Genomic DNA, 21,318 nt, shown 5'->3' on the forward strand with positions numbered 1-21,318 from the left:
TGATCCACCTCCCAAAGTGCTGCGATTACAGGCGTGACACCGTGCCTGGCCGCTCTTTTTTTTTTTAAACAGGGTCCCGCTCTGTTGCCTAGCTGGAGTGCAGTGCCACCCCCTCCCAAGCTCAATCGATCCTTCCACGTCAACCACCCTGGACCCTGTCTACCCCCGCCCCAGAGTAGCTGGGACTACAGGCGCATGTGCCACCATGCCCAGCTAATTTTTGTATGTTTTGTAGAGACATGGTTTCACCATGTTGCCTAGGATGGTCTTGAACTTTCTGGCCTCAAGCGATCCGCCTGCTTTAGCCTTCCAAAGTGCTGGGATTACAGGTGTGAACCACCACACCTGGCTTTAAGTTTATTTTTCAACTCCTATTACTTCATTTACAGCATTAACTTGTAAATTTGTCACTAACCCACAATCTTTCCCTGAGCTCAAGACCCATATATCCTTACCTTAAATCCATATCCTTACCTTAAAATTCATGTGTCCCCAACTGAACTTGTGTTGGATAGCATTAGCCAGGGACTTAGGAGCTGGCTGTGCTCAAGCCTGTAATCCCAGCACTTTGGGGAGTCGGTGACGGGCGGATCACAAGGTCAGAGATCGAGACCATCCTGGCTAAACGAAACCTGGGTTCTACTTCAAAATACAAAAAATTAGCCAGGCGTGGTGGCGGCTCAGGTCCCAGCTACTCGGGAGGCTGGAGGCAGGAGAGAATGGCGGAAACCTCGGGAGAGGCGGAGCTTGCAGTGAGGCTGGAGATCGCGCCACTGCACTCCAGCGCCTGGGCGACAGAGCAAGACTCCACCTCCCAAAAAAAAAAAAAAAAAGGGCTGGCGCCGTGGCTCAAGCCTGTAATCCCCAGCACTTTGGGAGGCCGAGACAGCGGATCACGAGGTCAGGAGATCGAGACCATCCCATAACACGGTGGAAACCCCGCCTAAGAAATACAAAAAATAGGCCGGGCGAGGTGGCAGCCTGTAGTCCCAGCTACTCGGGAGGCTGGGAGGCCAGAGACTGGCGTGGAACTCGGGAGGCGGAGCTTGCAGTGAGCTGGGAGATCCGCCACCACCCAGCCTGGGCGCAGCGCCGAGACTCCGCCTCAAAAAAAAAAAAAAGAAAAAATAGGACTTGTATTACCCAGTTTATCTTAGATTCTGCATTTCAATTTGTAACCCCAGGGAATGGCCTCCTTCTCACATCTCCAGCCCTTTTTAATGTCTATACACAGGAGGCTGAGGCGGGAGGATTGCTTGAACCCGGGAGGTGGAGGTTGCAGTGAGCCATGGTCACACCACTGCACTCCAGCCTGAGCAACAGAGCAGGACCCTGTCTTCAAAAATAAACAAAATAACAAAAAAAAAAAAAAAAATCTGCAGTTTCCCAAAGTCTACCTCAGAGTTTTCACACATTCTGATCCCTCTGCCTGGGGATGCTTTATTCCCTTCACCTAGTTAATTGCCTACTCATTAGATATTAACTCAAACCTCAGTTTCTCACGAAAGCTTCCCATCCCCTCGGATTATTCACTCATCTCAAATACACACGTTATTTATTGGTTCAAAGTTTGCATTAAGTGTAAGCTCCATGAGGGCAGTGCCTTTGTCTCCTTTCCTGCTGTTTGCCTGAGGCCTAATATATTGACGCAGTAGGTACTCAAGAAATATTTCTTGTATCACTGACTAAATTAGATTGAGATAAAGTAATATTGTGAATCAGTGGCTTACTACTTATTTTGTAGATAAAACAATTTACCCTGTCCTGAGATGGTAACTTCATTTTTTTTTGAAAGGGAGTTTCACTCTTGTTGCCCAGGCTGGAGTGCAATGGCGCGATCTTGGCTCACCGCAACCTCCGCCTCCTGGGTTCAAGTGATTCTCCTGCCTCAGCCTCCCGAGTAGCTGGGATTACTGGCACACACCACCAAGCCCGGTTAATTTTTGTATTTCGAGCAGAGATGGGGTTTCTCCATGTTGGTCAGGCTAGTCTGGAACTCCCGACCTCAGGTAATCCGCCCGCCTTGGGCTCCCAAAGTGCTGGGATTACAGGCGTGAGTCACCGCATGGCCAAGTAACTTCATTTTTATGGCTATGCCATTTCAGGTAGTGCCTTGTTGAGTCATCAAGACTCCACTGACTAGCTTTTTCACCTCTATTAAATTACATAACCTTTTTTTTTTTTCTTTTTTTGAGACAGTGTCTGACTCTATAGCCCAGGCTGGAGTGCAGTAGTGCCCTAGGCTCAGGGCAACCTCCGCCTCCTGCTCAAACAATCCTCAGCCCCATCCTCCGTACCCGGTGAGTAGCTGGGACCACAGGTGTGCACCACCACGCCCAGCTAATTTTGTATTATTATTATTATTATTATTATTATTATTATTGTAGAGACGGAGTTTTGCCATGATGCCCAGGCTGGTCTGGAACTCCTGAACTCAAGTGATCCACCCGCCTCGGCCTCCCAAAGTGCTGGGATTACAGGCGCCATCTACCGTGCCTCAAATTATATAACCTTTTAATGTCTCAGTTTTGTGATCTACCAAATGGTATCCCCTAGTAGCCGCCTCTCAAGGTTATTGTAGGGTTATGTGTAAACTGCTTATTGCATTGCCAACCCTATAGAAAGCACTCCATATTATAACCATTAACTGTGCTGGAAAATTCCCAACTCTCCAGATGCGGAGTTCTGCAAGGATGGTTGGGGAGAGAGTTGCAGCCAGATTAGGTCTCCAAACAATTTACTTAAGCCTCTGAAGGCCGGAGCTCAAATCCCGCCAATCCGGGTACCTAACCAGTACCTCAGTCCCAAGGGTGCAGTCAAATTCACCAAAAATCAGCGGTGGTCTTTCCGAGGGAAAAGGCTCGCCGTCCTCTGCCTCAACGACCCTCCTGCACAGAATTCTTGATTTTAAAAACCAGCTGGCCACTTTGGGAGGCCGAGGCAGGCGGATTACGAGGTCAGGAGATCGAGACCATCCTGGCTAACACGGTGAAACCCCGTCTCTACTAAAAATACAAAAAGAAATTGGCCCGGCGTGGTGGCGGGCGCCTGTAGTCGCAGCTACTTGGGAGGCTGAGGCAGGAGAATGGCGTGAACCCGGGAGGTGGAGCTTGCAGTGAGCCGAGATCGCGCCACTGCACTCCAGCCTGGGCGACAGAGCGAGACCCCGTCTCCAAAAAAAAAAAAACCAGGCCGGGCGCGGTGGCTCAAGCCTGTAATCCCAGCACTTTGGGAGGCCGAGACGGGCGGATCACGAGGTCAGGAGATCGAGACCATCCTGGCTAACACAGTGAAACCCCATCTCTACTAAAAAAATACAAAAAACTAGCCGGGCAAGGTGAAGGGCGCCTGTAGTCTCAGCTACTCGGGAGGCTGAGGCAGGAGAATGGTGTAAACCCGGGAGGCGGAGCTTGCAGTGAGCTGAGATCCGGCCACTGCCCTCCAGCCTGGGCGACAGAGCGAGACTTCGTCTCAAAAAAAAAACAAAACAAACCCAAAAACCAGCTGGCTGGGCGTGGAGGCTCACGCCTTTAATCCAATGCTGAGAGGCGGAGGCGGGAGCACCGCTTGAGCCAAGGAGTTCCCTCCAGCCTGGGCAAAATAGCGAGACCCCTTCTCTGAGGAAAAAATAAAAATAAAAATATTAGCTGGGCGTGGTGGTGCGAGCCTGTAGTCCCAGCTACTGGGGAGGCTGAGATGGGAGGATCTCTTGAGGAAAGGAGTTCGAGGCTGCTGTGAGCCGTGATAACGCCAGTGCACTCCAACCTGAGTCACACAGCGAGACCCTGCCTCAAACAAACAAATAAATAAATGATAAATAGACATACTTAAATAAAAACCAGCCAAAATTGTATCGTTTTCCCTTTGTGGCCTCAATATCTGGCGCTTTCCACCATTCCTTGGCAAACTGAGCAACCAGAGAGCATAAAAGTCGGGTCTGAGCCAGGGACTCTTGCGAATCGCTTCTAACGCATACTCTATTTAAATTTTGTATTATGCTATTCAGGAGGTTGACAAACAGTCTTTTAGGGAATGGGACTCGAACTCGTAAGCCACGGACGTTCCTCCATTTCCCGCCTCAGCTGGATGACGGAGAGGGATCTCCAGGATTAAAGAACTACCTCAGGCTAGGGCGCGAGCGAGGTGCGCGCGCCGAGTAGGGGGAGGGGCCTGGCGCGCGCCGAACTGGACCGAGGGGGTGGGGGCGAGCTCTCTCGCGAGAGTGGGTTTGTTCTTGGGCTGCAGCCGCTGCCGCCACCTCTCGCCAGCGCCGTTGCTGCGGGGGATTGTGGGAGCCTCCGCGTCCCGCTCGCTGGGAGAGAGGTACCTCTCCTTTTCCCTCTCCCTTTCCCTAAGGTAGGCGTGAAGCGGGTAAGAGTCGGGGTGGGGTGGCTGGGGGCTCTCCGTGTCCGCCGGGAGGGGACAACGACGGCGACAGGGGCTGTGGGAAGCCGGCGGCGCGCCTTTCTTGCTCGCTCCCGCTCTGCCTCCCTCCGCGCTGCGTATGTGAGCCGCCTGATCGGCGGCCGCCATGTTAGGAGCGCAGTGGCGGCGCAACCAGCCTTCTCGGGCGGTGGAGGTGAGCGGTCCGGGAGGGAAACACGCGGCCGGCCGAGGGCCCAGGGTGCGGCGGGAGATTGGGGGTCAAGAGGTGCGCTGACCGGCCGAGCTTCCCGCGCGTCCTGGGCTCGTTGTGGGCGGGGGCGGGACGACTAGCCCGTTACACGCGGGCCGCGGCGCTGAGGAGGAGGGAGGAGCTCGCTGGAGGCCTGAGGGACAGACTGTCCATTGGGGGCCTGCCGTTTGGGGAGGATGGTTAAGATAGCTAAGTCCTTGGGTAGCGCCGGTCCGAAATAGCCTGTTCGCCTTTTTTTCTCTGAAAATGTTCCCCAAAATGGAGGATTTCCCAGACTCTGAAGAGCCTGCTGTTTGAGCAGCGTTTCTTTCTTTTCCCGGTGTCACGGCCTTCACGCCACTCCTCGCCCATCGCCTCAGAGCGCCCCCTAAGACTCCCGGCCCAGACGCGCGCGCGCGCGGCATTAGCTGGACATCAGAAACAATTCCTCCCCGCCCCCCATCGCGTAAAAATGGCCGAAAAATGAAACGTTAACGCTTGTTTTTCGTACTGCGTCGTGGAGCTAGCCGCCTGCAGTACGCTGCGAGGCGGGTGATTTGCGCTTGTTTAGTCAGTCGCCTCACATCCTTTTTTTCTTTATCAAAATACTATTAGTTCTGGTTCCCGTAGAGAGGATCGTGTGGTGTGGGACCTTCCGGTTTCCAGACAAAGGGTTTTGGAGTACCGTGGTGTAGTCGCCGCATCATTCTTTGCATTTCGAGCTCTGTGCCATGTTCTGTGTTCTGCATTTACCGTGGATGAATATCCCCTAGGTGTTTATGCTGCTCTGTGGCCATGTTCTGTGTGGAATATTTCTATTGGATCAGTTGGAGTTTTTCAGCCAGACATTTCTAGAACGGTTATGGTGGTTCTGAAATGTCTAGTCTTTCGGGCGCGCTGAAATGATGTGAAGAATTGTTGATTTCGTAGGTAGTGGTCATGAGATTTTGTATTGATGCTGCGTTCTGTGTTTTAAACCTTGGCTTAAGGTTTCTGAGTAGTCGGTAAAACACATTTTTCTCCCAGGGAAATCTAAACAATTGACTATGCGGACAAAAATGATGTTTCAGGCTATTTTAAATTTTTTTAATGTTTAAGATTTCTCTTTAAAAAGATCTTTACTAATGGCTCAGTCATTTACGCAGTCTATCGACGTTGTTTTTCACATTAGTATTGTTTTAAAAAGCAAGAAGGGCTTGAGACATTTTCGTTGAAAAAACGCTCCGGGTGATGCCTTTTCCACTGAAATAGAATGTTTTCGCAAACTCGAAATTAAACAACATTAAAATACTACATGAAGATTCTTGTTGGTTATGTAAGGTTTGAAAAAGATCATTTAGCCAGATGTGTGTGTTGAAATGCTTTAAATTCGTATTTCTTTCTTTGCACTTAACAGTATATACTTAGAACATTACTTTGTACTTTACCCAGAGAAGTTTCACTTTATCATCTTTATATATTTTTCAGCCGTGTACAGCTTTTGTTATCACATTTTGAACTAATTTGGAAGGATTTAACCACCCTTGACCTATGCATTTGTTTTAGTCTTTAAACATACTAATTTTCTTACTAATGCTTTTAGAGTTTGTAAACGCTAATATTGCAAGTCAGTTAATGGTTTTTACTGAGGAGTGCAATGATGATGTCATATTTTAGGAGCATCACGTAGTTCAAATCCTTAATTTTATAGAAGAGAAGGTTAAAGCCCGGATAGATTGCAATAGTAGCAGTGCTGCCAGTGTGGTCTGCAGAGGCCTTGGATCTTTTTTTTCTCTGAAACAGGATCGCTCTATTGCCCAGACTGGAGTGCAGTGGCCTGATCACTGGCTTACGGCAGCCTCGACCTCCCAGGCTCAGGTAATCCTCCCACTTAAGCCTCCTGGGTAGCTGAGATCACAGGCGCGCGCTCCCACACCAAGCTAATTTTTTGATCATCTGTAGAGACGTGTTCTCACTATGTGACCCAGGCTGGTGTCGAACTCTCGGAGCTCTTAGATCTTAATTCAGACTCCTTCATAGTATAATAGGCTTAAAATGGAAAGACGGTGCTTACAGGAATTTATCCTAAGGGAGTAGTATGTCAGATTTGCGTATATAAATTTAATACCAGTTTTAAGAATGTTTTTTAAAAATCTAAAGATTCAGGTTTTGGGAATCTGCTAATTCTATTGTGGAAATGGAAATCTATACTGCTACTTAAAACAGTATTTTAGGTGAAGAGTGTGATGGGAAAATAGTAATGGTATATAGTTTTAACTGGAAAGGAAAATGTCGTAAAACTGCTAATGTCGTTCGATTGTTTTTTAAAGGACAATGTAAAACATGAAAATAGAGATATACCCCAAAATGTTTGCTCAGATGTTGGCATTACGGATGATTTCTGTTTCCTCCTGATGTTTTTCTGAATTTACCACGAGAAAGAACATCTACTTTTGTAATGAGAGAAAAAAATGAAAAACATTTTGTAAATGCCATAACTGCTTAAAATACTAGAATCTTCTGTATTTTTAAGGGAAATTGGCATAGACATAAACTAGCTGCTTCAAGTCTGAAGTGAAAAGTACTCAAAAGTGACAGAAAGCAGTGCTTGTTTTGTAACATTTTGGATAGTAGGTATAAGCAAACACAGGAATCATTCTTATGCAAAAATGTTAAAATCATGATTATTGCAAGTATTACTAATTAGCTTACAATATGAATTGCCGCCAAATAATTGAATAATAGATGTTCTTAGAACATCTTTTAGTTAGGGATACTTGTTTTTATATACCTCCTTTAGTTAGAATTACAGTACAGTTATCCCACACTTCTGGCAACAGGTTCTAAAAGTGGATGATTGTAGCCGGTGGCCTGTAATCCCAGCACTTTAGGAGGCCAAGGCGGGCGGATCATCTGAGGTAAGGAGTTCTGAGACCAGCTTGCCCAACATGGCGAAACCCCATTGCTACTAAAAAGTACAAAAATTTGCTGGGCGTGGTGGCAGGCACCAAAATGTAATCCCAGCTACTTGGGAGGATGAGGGAGGAGGAATCACTTGAAGCCGGGAGGGGGAGGTAGCAATTAACCGAGATGGCGCCACTGCATTCCAGCCTGGGCAACAGACTGGAATGTTTAATTTTTTATGTTCAATTTTAAATGTTTAATTTTTTCTCAAAAAAAATTAAAGTGGATGGTTGACTTAACATTTGGGATGGACAGTGCTAAGTTTGTTGGGATGAATTGGAAGGGTTATAGGCTGGGAGTGTAGTTCTGTAGTTTTTGCCATTTTCTGTTTATGTGATTGGTTACTATAAGGCACAGTGCTGTTCAGGAAATAAAGTGCTGTAATTTATAATTATTAGCTATGTAGCAAACCTTTCTCATTGGATCATTAGGATTAAAGGCTCTGAAGTTCTTGATTAAAGTTTGTGTGGAAAAGGTTAATGGATAATTAAAAGTAAAACAGAAAACAAGCCTATGGGTTGAGTTTTAGCTATGTACCTTTGAAGGGGTTTTATATGTAATTTTAAAAATTGGGTGTAAGTTTTAGGTTTTAACTTAACACGTTTATATTATAAGCCTATTTGTAATACAGTAAAAGTTACATGATAAAGTGCTGTTATCTGACCTAACCTGAATGTAATTTATTACTGTGGCACTTCCGTGTGGATGGAGTGCAGAGTGCCAATGATGTGATGCAGCTTTGGTATACTTTTCCAGTTGTACATTAAGCCCTGTTCTCTGTATAAATTAAAGCTCAAGGCTCTTTGGAAGTGGAAAAAAAAACAAACGAAGTACTAATGAAAGCTTAGGTTTGAAAAAATTTTAAAACTATTCCAAAATTTAAAGTATGCTTGCTTACCCGCCCCCCCGCCCCCGCAAACCTTAAAAACATCTTATGTGACATTCTCTTTAATCTAGAATCTCAGTAACGTGTGGTTGTTGATACCCTGTTCTCAGGCAAAAAACAGGTTAGTAGGAAAACAGGAGAGTGTGCCTGTGGGGCAGGAGAGAGTAGTTCTCAACTATGCAGATGGATAAGAAAAGTAAAAGCAACAGAGTTCCTATGGTAAATGTCTTGGCCAGCAGTAAATGCAACAAGTATGGAAAGTAATCATTTAATTAATATTAGGGAACAGTATCATCTGCATTTAGTTCATGAAGATGCATAACTTTCAGATCTTTTAGGATGAAATGTTTGGTGTTTTTTCCTCCTTTGTGAGGATTGTTAGGATAGTAAGCATCCCCCTTTGGTATAGTAACACACAGGAACCTATACCTTATGTGAAAATTAAAAGTCAATTATTTGAGCAGCCAACTTAAGCAGTAGTTGGGGAAAGAACAGTGATGTCAAAGAAATACAAACATTTGGCTGGGTATGGTGGCTCACACCTGTAATCCCAGCACTTTGAGAGGCGGAAGTGGGCGGATCCCTTCAGGCCAGGAGTTCGAGACCAACCTGGGCAACATGCTGAAACCCCGTTTCTACTAAAAATACAAAAATTAGCCGGGCGTGATGACATGTGCTTGCTTGTAATTCCAGCAGCTCAAGAGGCTGAAGCAGGAGAATTGCTTGAACCTGGGAGGCGGAAGTTGCAGTGAGCTGAGATCGTGCTACTGTGCCCCAGGCTGGTGACAGAACAAAACTGTCCCAAAAAGAAAAGCAATACAAACATTTGAACTCCAAATATTCTTTGTGTGTAGAAAAATTTAGTGGATAATTAAAACTAGAGCAGAGAGAAAAGCCTGTGAGTTGAGAGATTTTTAGATATGTGACTGGAAAGATTGGAAAAGCATATCAGTTTTAATGTTTGTGTCTGTTTTTGTGTGGGCTGTGGTATTTTGGAAGAGCACCATGGAGGAGGAAGTTTTGCAGTTATGCCCCAAGGGACACCAAGAAATATTAGCATTGTTCTTGGTAATGGCAAGAAATTGAAAACAACCTAAATGTTCATCATCTGCAGAATAGATAAGTACATATGCATACATAATGATACCTGTATTGGAGTGAAAATGTAGGTTTAACTCACAATTGTGGATAAATCAGTTTTTAAAAGTAAGTCAGAACAGTAAATTTTAAGTCGATTTGCATAAAGTTCAGAAATGCAAAATTAATTAAGGGTACATACATTAAGTAGTCAAACTTAAAAACAAGGGGAGGGAGTCATTTGAAATTGCTATGTAGATTTATTTCCAAGGTCTTTTTAATATTCTGTTTCGTATTTGTATATACATTGGTTTGTATAATATATTGAATGATTAAATGGAGGTGCTAGGCTTTGAGAAAATTACTAGTGTTACATGAAATGAGAGAGGGATGCATCCCAGCTATTAATTTTATTTACACAAGCATAGAGTAGTTTCTGTAAATGGAATAGCAAGCAGACATTTCTGTAAGGTGTTTGGTTATGGTTGGGGAAAAGATTTAAAGAAGTAGAATGGAACCAATATATGAAAGACATTGAAAATTACATGTGAGGCAGGGCACAGTGGTTCATGCCTGTAACCTCAGCACTTTGGGAGGCTAAGTCAGGAGGATCAGTTGAGCCCAGGAGTTCATGAACAGCTCAGGCAACATAGTGAGACCTTGTCTCTACTAAAAATGTAAAAAGTTAGTCGGGTATAGTGGTGCGTGCCTGTGGTCCCTGCTGAGACGGGAGGATCACTTGAGCCCGCGAGATTGAGATTGTGCTGCTGCGTTGGGCAACAGATTAAGACCCTGTCTTGAAGAAAAGAAAAAAAAAAAGGAAATCATAGTGTGGATTTCATGCGGTAAGTGGTAGGGAGTAGTAGGTTTTTGAGCCAGGAGAGTGTGAAATGAGTGATGGTTCAGGTTGTTTTTCTTGAAAGATGATGAGGTGTGAGCTTTGATGCTAGGAGGCCAGCTAAAAAGCAGGGCTAAGATTATGGCAGAGAGAATAGAAAGGTAAGGTCTATGGCCATACCACCCTAGACGCACCTGATTTCATCTGCTCTTGGAAGCTAAACAGTGTTGGGCCTGGTTAGTGCTTGGATGGGAGATAGGTTGAAGGGTGATTTAAACACATGTTGGCAATAGAGAATGAAGAAGGAAGATGTTTAGTTTGTCCACTTTTACTAGAATTACTGCAGTATAGTGTATTGTTCTTTATCTTACCTGTTAAAAGTTACTACCAGTTGGCTCACACCTGTAATCCCAGCACTTTGGGAGGCCAAGGTGGGTGAATCACGAGGTCAGGAGTTCAAGACCAGTCTGGCCAACATGGTGAAACCCTGTCTCTACTAAAAAATACAGAAAATTTGCCGGGTGTGGTGGTGTGTGCCTGTAATCCCAGCTACTCAGGAGGCTGAGGCAGGAGAATTGCGGGAACCCAGGAGGTGGAGGTTGCAGTGAGCTGAGATCGCACCATTGCACTCCAACCCTGGCAACTTGTATGAGGCTCCTCTCAAAAAAAAAAAAAAAAAAGTTACTACCAGTGAGTGAGACGCGATCTCGGCTCACTGCACACTCCACCTCCCGGATTCACGCCATTCTCCTGCCTCAGCCTCCCGAGTAGCTGGGACTACAGGTGCGCACCACCACGCCCGGCTAATTTTTTTGTATTTTTAGTAGAGGTGGGGTTTCACTGTGTTAGCCAGGATGATCTCAATCTCCTGGCCTCGTAATCTGCCCGCCTTGGCCTCCCAAAGTGCTGGGATTACAGGTGTGAGCCACTGCGCCCAGCCGTTACTACCAGTCTTTAAATCTGTTTTTGAAAGCTAATACGTGGTTACTAGTATGACATTAAAGTTGACACATGAAAGAGACTATGGTGCAGATAAAAAGTTTATAAGCTCTTTATTCATGTGTCTTTGGATCTCAGTCCTTTTACCTCTAAAAGTTTTTCTCATCTAAAAATAAAGAAAAATAGATTTTACCTTCCTAGTTTTATGAGGATCAGATTACACCAAATGAGATGATTACTATGGTGCTGTGTGCCAGACACTATTTTAGATGTTTTATGTAGACTGATTTATTTTATGTATTTATTTATTTTTTTGAGATGGAGTCTCGCTCGGCCGCCCAGGCTGGAGTACAGTGGCCGGATCTCAGCTCACTGCAAGCTCCGCCTCCCGGGTTTACACCATTCTCCTGCCTTAGCCTCCTGAGTAGCTGGGACTACAGGCGCCCACCACCTCGCCCGGCTATTTTTTTGTATTTTTTAGTGGAGACAGGGTTTCACCATGTCAGCCAGGATGGTCTCAATCTCCTGACCTTGTGATCCGCCCATCTCGGCCTCCCAAAGTGCTGGGATACAGGCTTGAGCCACCGCTCCCGGCTGACTAATTTATTAAGTCTTTTTGAGACAGTCTCGCTCTGTCACCCAGGCTGGAGTGCAGTGGTGCAGTCTTGGCTCACTGCAGCCTCTGCCTCTGGGGGTTCAAGTGATTCTCCTGCCTCAGCCTCCCGAGTAGCTGGGATTACAGGCACCTGCCACCACACCCGGCTCATTTTTGTATTTTTAGTAGAGACAGCGTTTCCCCACGTTGGGCAGGCTGGTCTCGAGCTTGTGGCCTTAAGTGATTATCCCACCTCAGCTTCCCAAAGTGCTAGGATTACAGCCATGAGCCACTGTGCCTGGCCTAATTTATCAAGTCTTTACAGCCTTATGAAGTAGGTATTATTTTTATTTCCCCCCACCCTTTTTGGTGCAAGGTCACACAGCTGTTTGTAATAGAACCAGGATTCACGCGAAGGCTTTTGGGCCCCCAAGATTTAGTATGTATGAAATAAAAGTTGTACAAATGTTGATGGAAGTCAAGAGAGTAGGGCTCTTAGGGATACAGAATGGAGCCTTTTTTTTTTTTTTTTTGAGACAGAGTCTCACTCTGTCACCCACGCTGGAGTGCAGTGGCACAATCTTGGCTCACTGCATCCTCCACCTCCCGGGTTCAAGTGATTCTCCTGCCTCAGCCTCCCAAGTAGCTGGGACTACAGGCATGTGCCACCACACCTGGCTAATTTTTGTATTTTTTTAGCAGAGATGGGGTTTTGTCATATTGACCAGGCTGGTCTCGAGCTCCTGACCTCAAGTGATCCTCTTGCCTCAGTCTCCCAAAGGGCTGGGACTACAGGTATGAGCCCCCACACCCAGCCCAGAATGGAGCCTTGAAAGAAATCACTGATTTTGCTTAAGCAGAGAAGAAAGTAGAGAGCCAAGTTTCTGTTGAGATCAAATAGACAGTGAACATCATCAGGTAAACGGGGTAACTTTCTATCTTGTAAGACAGGTTTACTCCATCAATTCTGTGTAGTTTCAATCTGAAACTATTTCTTGCTTGATTGAAGGTCACTGGGAAAAAAATTTAAACCTAGGAAGACAATATTATTTCAGGTCTGAGTGGGAGTTTCTTACACTGGTTAACAAGTAGTGTTCTATCTTCTCAGCAGCTGATGCCACTCTGCAACACTCATTAATTAGCCTAAGGATCAGGAAGTGGACTAGAAGTTGACTTTACATCTGTTAGATGGATTAAAAGCAATGGTCTTAAAGCACTTTTGAAAATACTTAGGCTTGTTTTTCAGCCTTCCTGGCACTACACTCTTTTATCTTTTCTATTGTATGATGACACATGCTACTTTACCACACCCGGCTAATTTTTGTATTTTTAGTAGAGACGAGGTTTCACCATGTTGGCCAGGCTGGTCGCAAACTCCTGACCTCGGGTAATCTGCCCGCCTTGGCCTCCCAAAGTGCTGGATTACAGGTGTGAACCACTGCGCCTGGCCTATTTTAAAAACTTAAGGCACTCAAGGTACATGCCATACTGAGATGAGATTGTGACACTCGAAAACATAGCATAAGATTTGAAAGTGGCTGAAACTCTAGGGAAAAAATGGAGTAGTTCCTCAGCACACTTCAAAAAACAAACCCTTAAATGAAATCATTGTTACAGAATATATTAGGAAATATTATATACACCAACATTAAAATGAAAACTTCTAGTACCTTTAAAATGGAAACTATGGTAAGTTCTTTATAAAACCATTATAAAATTTAATAAATGAAGAAAAATTTAAAGAGTAACTGAAACCTGTTCTTGAATTGAAAATAAGTTGGATGCTTGGTTTCAAAGTCCTGACCACAGGAATCAGTATTTTTGTGTGATTTATGACAAAAATCAAGCAGTTGCCTTTCCAAATGATGCTGCTTTGAAATTACTGATAGTCAACTATGTCTGCCATCTGCCAGTGACATGGGTTAAGACATTTTTACTAAATTGGTATTGTTGATTGCTGTCTAAAACGTATTTGGTATATTTTCACATGAATAAGCTAATAAATGATCAAGGTGATTGGCCTTGATAGAACATTTGGAAAATCTGAACATTTTTTGCAGTTCAGAAGAGGAAAATACAAGAAACTGTGGTTTTCTAGCTGTTGCTTGTAAGTCTCAATGTGAAGTTAAAGGATTAAAATAATGTCATGAAGGTATTTTTTTCTCCGCGTATCTCTATTTTTATGGTTAAACCATAAATAATCTTTTATAGTTTTATGGGTAAACCATCTCAAATTAGTTGTGTATGGTTTTTTTTTTTTTTTTTTTTTTCTGACTACAAAGACTGAAAAGAGAAAATTTTATTTTTTTGTTTTGATTTTTGAGACAGATTCTTGCTCTGTGGCCCAGGCTGGAGTACAATGCCACAATCTCAGCTCATTGCAACTTCTGCCTCCCAGGTTCAAGCGATTCTCTGGCTTCAGCCTCCTGAGTAGCTGGTATTACAGGTGCGCACCACCATGCCCAGCTAATTTTTATATTTTTAGTAGAGACGGAGTTTCACCACGTTGGCCAGGATGGTCTCAATCTCTTGACCTCATGATCTGCCCGCCTTGGCCTCCCAAAGTGCAGGGATTACAGGCGTGAGCCACCGTGCCCTGCCAGAGAAAAATTATTTAAATGACTGATTATCTCATACAGTTGAGAGCATAGCTGAAGATCCATGTAGAGTAGTAGATACCTCTTAGCATTTTGGGAGGCCAAGGCAGGAAGATCGCTTGAGCCCAGGAGTTCGAGACCAGCCTGGCCAACATGGTGAAAACCCCTGTCTACCAAAGCTGTGAAAATTAACCGAGCATGGTGGCGTGTGTCTGTAGTCCCAGCTGGTTGGGCTGAGGTGGAAGGATGGTTTGAGCCTGGGAGGCAGAGGTTACAGTGAGCCTGGGCAATGGAGGAGTCAGACACTGTCTTTAAAAAAAAAAAAAAAACAGCTAAAAGTCTTTTCATTTTTTTCTAATACCTTCTAAGAAACTAAAGTTGGCTTGCGCTTATTTTAGTAATTATGCTAAATAACCCTCTGAAAGAATGACTAAGGACTTACAGGTAATCTTTAAGGAAATTTAGATCTGGAACAGCTGTTTGCCTCTGTTCTCCATGAATTTTCAGGGTATGTGAAAATTTTCAGAAATATTTTAGTACTCTATTTCTTTTAGTTGGAGAAGAAAAAGCCAATAACAAAAATCAGATTCTCATGGAATGGGAGGTAGAATATTAACTGAAACGTTTCCTAACCATACATAGGGATGATATTCAGATTTGTTTAGATGTTGAATGTGAAACTGACATTTTTAAACAGCTTAAAATTGTATCATAAAATAGTTTTAAGTTACAGTTTGTTTTGAGTTGTCTATAAAAATGAATTTTTAAGCTCATTTGTTCAGAATTTGGTTATCGGGCTGGGCATGGTGGCTCACGCCTATAATCCCAGCACTTTGGAAGGGCGAAGCAGGGGGATCATGTGAGGTCAAGACCAGCCTGACCAACGTGGAGAAACCGTGTCTCTACTAAAAACACAAAATTAGCTGGGCGTGGTGGCGTGTGTCTGTAATTTCAGCTACTTGGGAGACTGAGGCAGGAGAATCACTTGAACCCAGGAGGCAGAGGTTGCAGTGAGCTGAGATTGGGCCATTGCATTCCAGCCTGGGCATCAAGAGTGAAACTCCATCTCAAAAAAAAAAAAAAAAAAAAAAAAAGAATTTGGTTATCAAGATTGTAGTAAATGGCATTTGTGAAGTGAAGTTGTGGGTAATGTTGATAGTTTTTAGGGGGGTGCAGGTGCTTTCTTTTTTGGAAGTGAAAGGTTCTGCATTGATGGGCATTTACTCTATTACATAGAGATTTAAAATAGGTAAATTGGATTTTGATAATAAATGTTCTCCCAAAGCTACTATATTCAAAGTTGTTTTAACCTCTAGTGCAGTTTCCTATAAAAAGGCAATTTTATAATTACAGGAAAAAACATAGTAAAAGAAGCTAATCTTTTGTAAATCTTAGTAAATTGTCTCAATATTGTGCTGCCTTTACTAATAGGCAGTGGGTCCCATGTGAATGAACCTTTAAAAGTGGCTTGTACATCTTATGTTCAGCATTGACATGATAGAGGAACTGTTTTCATAAATGCTTTTTCAACAATGCTGCCACATCTGGTTTCTCCCAACTTTGTTCTAATAAAACTATTTTTAAGAATTTGGTTTATTTGTGGTTTAATCCAAAATCTAACTTAAGTTGCTTTTCACTAATTTTACCCTAATATCCTTGATAGAGTTGCATTTTAAGTTGAAACTGAGTATCTTAAAAATACTAAGGTGGTTGTTAATGGAATTACACGTTGTCATGGGATTTACATTGTTTGTCTTGACTCTCTTCTGAGTTTTTCTGACATCCATTTTCTGTTTGTCTTCAGGTTATCCTTTACCTTTGCATCTCTTAACTTTTCCTTTTGTAGATCCACTGTTTTCCTATGAGCTACCAAAAAATGTAATTGAGAGCTCTGTAATCTAACAATCACATTTCCTTAAAATATGACCATTTTAAAAATTTTAAACATAATTGTAATACCATTATATAATTTCTCTTAGGGAAAAAAAAGTTCAAAAGACTGACTTTTAGGAATACAAAGCTTTGGCTACAACATGAAAGTCAAAGCTGCAATTAATAACCCTGATACTTAAACATTTTTATTTTGAAAAACCCTCTAAAGTTTTTGATTTTTAAAATATATGTGAAAATTTAGAGGGTCCACCACCATTTACATAGCATCTCAGCCACCATTCTGTGTGGCATTTATAAGACATATCAAAGAAACTTTCATCCAAAGAAGTCCACTTACTCTCGTCTTTATTAATCTTAAAGCTTAAGTAGTTTACATAGTGGATCTTGTCTAGAACTATTGATAGTTTCTTTGGTGTATTTTCTCAAATTCATCTTTCTTGGTGTGCAAAAACATCTTCCTGTAACTCCAGCCACCTCTTACAGCATTTCTGTGTCTTTTAAAACTTGATTATATCTATTTTTTAAAATCTAGTCTAAATCTTTCTTGCTGCAACTTTTTTTATACTTCCTCTGCACTGTATTTGTCCATTTGTATCCTTGCTTTAATCTATCATTGGCGAAATTGGTCCTGTAATAGACTTGTAACTACTGGATATTGTCTGGTTTTACTGTTAAAGTTTAACATATTAAGCTACCAGTGCTGAGTGTATTGGTGATCAAAAAATAGAAAATTTAAACAATGCCTCATAGAATTCTGTACGAAACAACTTCAGATTTACCTCTGTATGTAGTTGTGATTATAAAATTGTTTCACTGAAGACGTTATGTATATCTTTTAACTAATGTTTTATGACAATCATGATATAAATTATTTGGAAATTCTTATGTGACAGTTTCTGAAGTACAGTAATGATTTAAGAAAGAAAACAGTTTCATCTAGAAACACGTCTTGGGGGATCATAATCAGAACATAAATTTACCAGGTGATTTGGGCTATTCTTGTGAAAAGTTTACAGGAAACTGTGTAACCAAGATCTCATTTTCATTTTTCCTGTTTTGTGCTGTAGATATGCTGTAGCCCTGAGCATTAAATGAGTACTGATGGATGCTAATTGGGGAGTTCCCTTCTTTTAATCACCTGTATTTTCTGTACCTAGGTTTTTTCTTGGGAGGGCTCCTATTCCTGTACTGACCAGAGTTAGTTCTCCTTACTTTAAAAGATTAGAAACGAAGAAAGCACTGCCTGATGTAGGATGGTCAGTAAGAAGGCAATTAGTTATATAACTTAAATTTGGGCAGCAATCCTTAAAACTATAGGCAATGACTTATTTTTCTTATTCACATCTATCTTCACCTCAAATTGATTTTGCTGTATAAAGGTCTCAGCTATTATGTTTGGTCTTATATCTTATATTAGGTACTTGAAACCTAAGCTTCATTTACTTATGATTTTACTTGGTTCTTTCTGATAGTGATAATAGGTCTCATTTTCCAAAGCACAATACAACTGATTCATCTTTGACTTGCTGACCTTGATTTTTTTTGTTTTTAGTCTTCTCCTGGAACTTAAGCATCATACTATAGGGTGTATTTTTATTCTTCTAAAAGAAGAAACCCATCTATATTTTTACCAAAATTTTGATGTACTCAGACATCTAACCTTTCAATTTACATGTTTTTAAACTCAGTATGAAAGTCCCTTTAATAGTTAAGCTTTAGCGTGAAATACTACTTTTTAAATATCTATATGCAGGCTCTGCATACATCAGGAATCTGTTTAAGATATGTAATAAATTCCTTGTAAGTTTGAGATCTTAAATGTTTTTTTTTTTTTAAATCAACATGATGCATAAGTTTTTTTTTCTTAAAAAAACGGCATCTGCTTAAAGGGATTTATGACTAAAATTGCTTATTTTTCTACAGAGTTGTCTGCTGGTTCTCAGCTTGAAGAAGATTCTGCAGTCCTTATTGATCCTTTTTCTTGGCGTTACCATTTTTTGAAGCAAAGTTAACCTAGCTTTCTAGTTTGAGCTTTCTTTTTGGCCGTCTTTAAAAAAAAATTTTTTTTTAATCTATAAAATAGACAAGAGCTAGCTCTACAATGTCCAAGTCATTCCAGCAGTCATCTCTCAGTAGGGACTCACAGGGTCATGGGCGTGACCTGTCTGCGGCAGGAATAGGCCTTCTTGCTGCTGCTACCCAGTCTTTAAGTATGCCAGCATCTCTTGGAAGGATGAACCAGGGTACTGCACGCCTTGCTAGTTTAATGAATCTTGGAATGAGTTCTTCATTGAATCAACAAGGAGCTCATAGTGCACTGTCTTCTGCTAGTACTTCTTCCCATAATTTGCAGTCTATATTTAACATTGGAAGTAGAGGTCCACTCCCTTTATCTTCTCAACACCGTGGAGATGCAGACCAGGCCAGTAACATTTTGGCCAGCTTTGGTCTGTCTGCTAGAGACTTAGATGAACTGAGTCGTTATCCAGAGGACAAGATTACTCCTGAGAATTTGCCCCAAATCCTTCTACAGCTTAAAAGGAGGAGAACTGAAGAAGGCCCTACCTTGAGTTATGGTAGAGATGGCAGATCTGCTACACGGGAGCCACCATACAGAGTACCTAGGGATGATTGGGAAGAAAAAAGGCACTTTAGAAGAGATAGTTTTGATGATCGTGGTCCTAGTCTCAACCCAGTGCTTGATTATGACCATGGAAGTCGTTCTCAAGAATCTGGTTATTATGACAGAATGGATTATGAAGATGACAGATTAAGAGATGGAGAAAGGTGTAGGGATGATTCTTTTTTTGGTGAGACCTCGCATAACTATCATAAATTTGACAGTGAGTATGAGAGAATGGGACGTGGTCCTGGCCCCTTACAAGAGAGATCTCTCTTTGAGAAAAAGAGAGGCGCTCCTCCAAGTAGCAATATTGAAGACTTCCATGGACTCTTACCGAAGGGTTATCCCCATCTGTGCTCTATATGTGATTTGCCAGTTCATTCTAATAAGGTGAGTTAACGCAACAGATGCTTCTAATTTCTTTTACATTGTAGTGCCTATTTACCTATATCTTTGACTCTAATTCTGTAGTCTGATGACATTGAGTTGATCAAGCATTTTTAAACTTTTGAGAACACTTACTTTATTTGGAAGGTAATTGTTTTTGAGCATTTTAAACCAGGGCTTTACATTAATGTATTCTGCCTAGATTACTTCTGGCCACAAAGCTGTCATCCACTGAGATTATCTTGTTGGTTTTTGGCATCAATATGTTCTTCTTAATCATATATTTAAGCAGGTTTTTTTGTCTGCTTTGTTGAATTAAGTATTTTTTTTGCAGTCAATGTGCTCTGCCATTCAGGATGCTAGATTTCAGCTCTCCATCTGTCTTGATTGCTGATTTGTATGTAGTAAAGATGTATTCTTGAACAATTCTCTTTTTTTCCTTATCTGTGGCTACAGGGAAAGAGTTAATGTAGAGCCCTGGTGTTTGTTTCAGTATGTTTCATATTTTAGATTAGTTCATTCTTCCTTTTTTAATTTCCCTTTAACACAAACTTTCATACTATGACTGAAATTTTTCATCATTTTTTTTCTCCTTTTCCACAACTTTCTTAAACATACTTCAGAACTCACTTTTTATTATCCCATATTACATCTATCCCTTTAGAGACTTGGACAAATCAACTACTACAGTATCCTGCTCTGTGTTCCTCATAAACAAATTCTTTTTCTGAGTTAGGCTTAGACTTCTGATATAGTCATTTGAAAAGAAAATCTAATTCTCCTTTGCTTTAATTATCACATCTACCAAAATGGGAACTTTTTCAAAATGCCCTTTTAAATATGTTGTCCTTTCTCTTTCAACTTTTTCAGTGTTACTCATTCTGACTTTTTTCCCCCCAATATATGGTGCAGTTGACTTCAAGTCATCGTTATAGCACCCCACTAGCTTGATCTATAATCTGTGACCATCCATTTTTCCTGATGTGCTCTACTTAACTGGAACAAGTTGCTGCCATGAAATTGATTTGATGGTTACTGTTACAGGGTTTTTCTTTACAGTAACATCTGGAAGGGTCATTTTCTTTTCATAGCTAATCCTTTGATAAGCATTTTTTAGTAAGTGAGTATGGATTTTTTTTTTAGTAGACTAAATCATACCATTGTTTTTAATATTCTGTTAAAGAGTATTACCAGTCACTCCCTTTCCTTATGTTTGGATCTCAGTATTTTTGTCGTTTAATCTTTAATCTGTACCAAAGTAAATTAACATAAATACTAAATTTAGGTTTATTTAAACATTTAAGAAGATGTATTTTCATTAAGAAATACAACCCCAAACTCACAAAAGCCAGCAAATTTTAATTGGTATATGTTTTGGGTGTTACCTTTTCCTAAATTTGTTGGCTCTACTAAATATATCATGGAATTCATTTTAGTTTTTGATCAGCACTAAACTTTAAATTTTAGGTCCCGTGTGAATTGATAGAACGAAAAGGTCCATTAAACATTGGTGACTCCAATTTTTTCTACGTTATTTCTTGCCTGTTTATAAGGAAATAATAGCAGAAATGGCAATGTGACCAATATTCTCAGAAAGGATCTCTAAACTCTGAGGAAAATAGATAGTTACAGTGTCTCAAATGAGAGTGATGTTAAGGGACTTAAAAAATCTTTGTTACTGGAGTCATTAAGCTGTTGGGACATCATAAAGGAACACAACGGAACCATGAGAGGACTTAGAGAAAAGTTTTTGTTTTTATGTATGATTATGCTTTTTTTCTCCAAATTTTGCTACCTTCTAGTTCCCGAAGAAGGCTAATAACTTAAATGGATCTAAATTAACAAAAGAGCAGTTTTTACATATTTTGATGAAACTGTGGATTCGAGAGTAAGGTACCCTACCCTAGTGCAAGAGGTACTTTTCG

At 41.6% G+C, this 21,318-nt stretch overlaps 1 protein-coding gene across 10 annotated transcripts in view; it reads left to right on the forward strand.

The window, feature by feature from the left end:
• The first annotated feature begins 4,203 nt into the window (after positions 1-4,203).
• MATR3 (matrin 3) overlaps positions 4,204-21,318 on the forward strand; it is a 37,291-nt gene continuing 20,176 nt past the window's right edge. For 2 of the 10 annotated variants that reach the window (XM_009209197.1, XM_021940212.1), the window contains exons 1-2: positions 4,204-4,356; positions 18,307-19,396. In XM_009209197.1, the coding sequence (XP_009207461.1) occupies positions 18,485-19,396 (912 nt within the window). In that variant the 5' untranslated portion in view covers positions 4,204-4,356; positions 18,307-18,484. Of the gene's footprint in view, positions 4,580-6,510; positions 7,513-18,306; positions 19,397-21,318 lie in introns of those variants that run through there. The other 8 variants (XM_021940211.1, XM_009209199.3, XM_003900172.5 and 5 more) reach the window with 8 other exon arrangements.

Source organism: Papio anubis, chromosome 5 (genome assembly GCF_008728515.1).
Source record: "Papio anubis isolate 15944 chromosome 5, Panubis1.0, whole genome shotgun sequence".
NCBI classification, from domain to species: domain Eukaryota; kingdom Metazoa; phylum Chordata; class Mammalia; order Primates; family Cercopithecidae; genus Papio; species Papio anubis.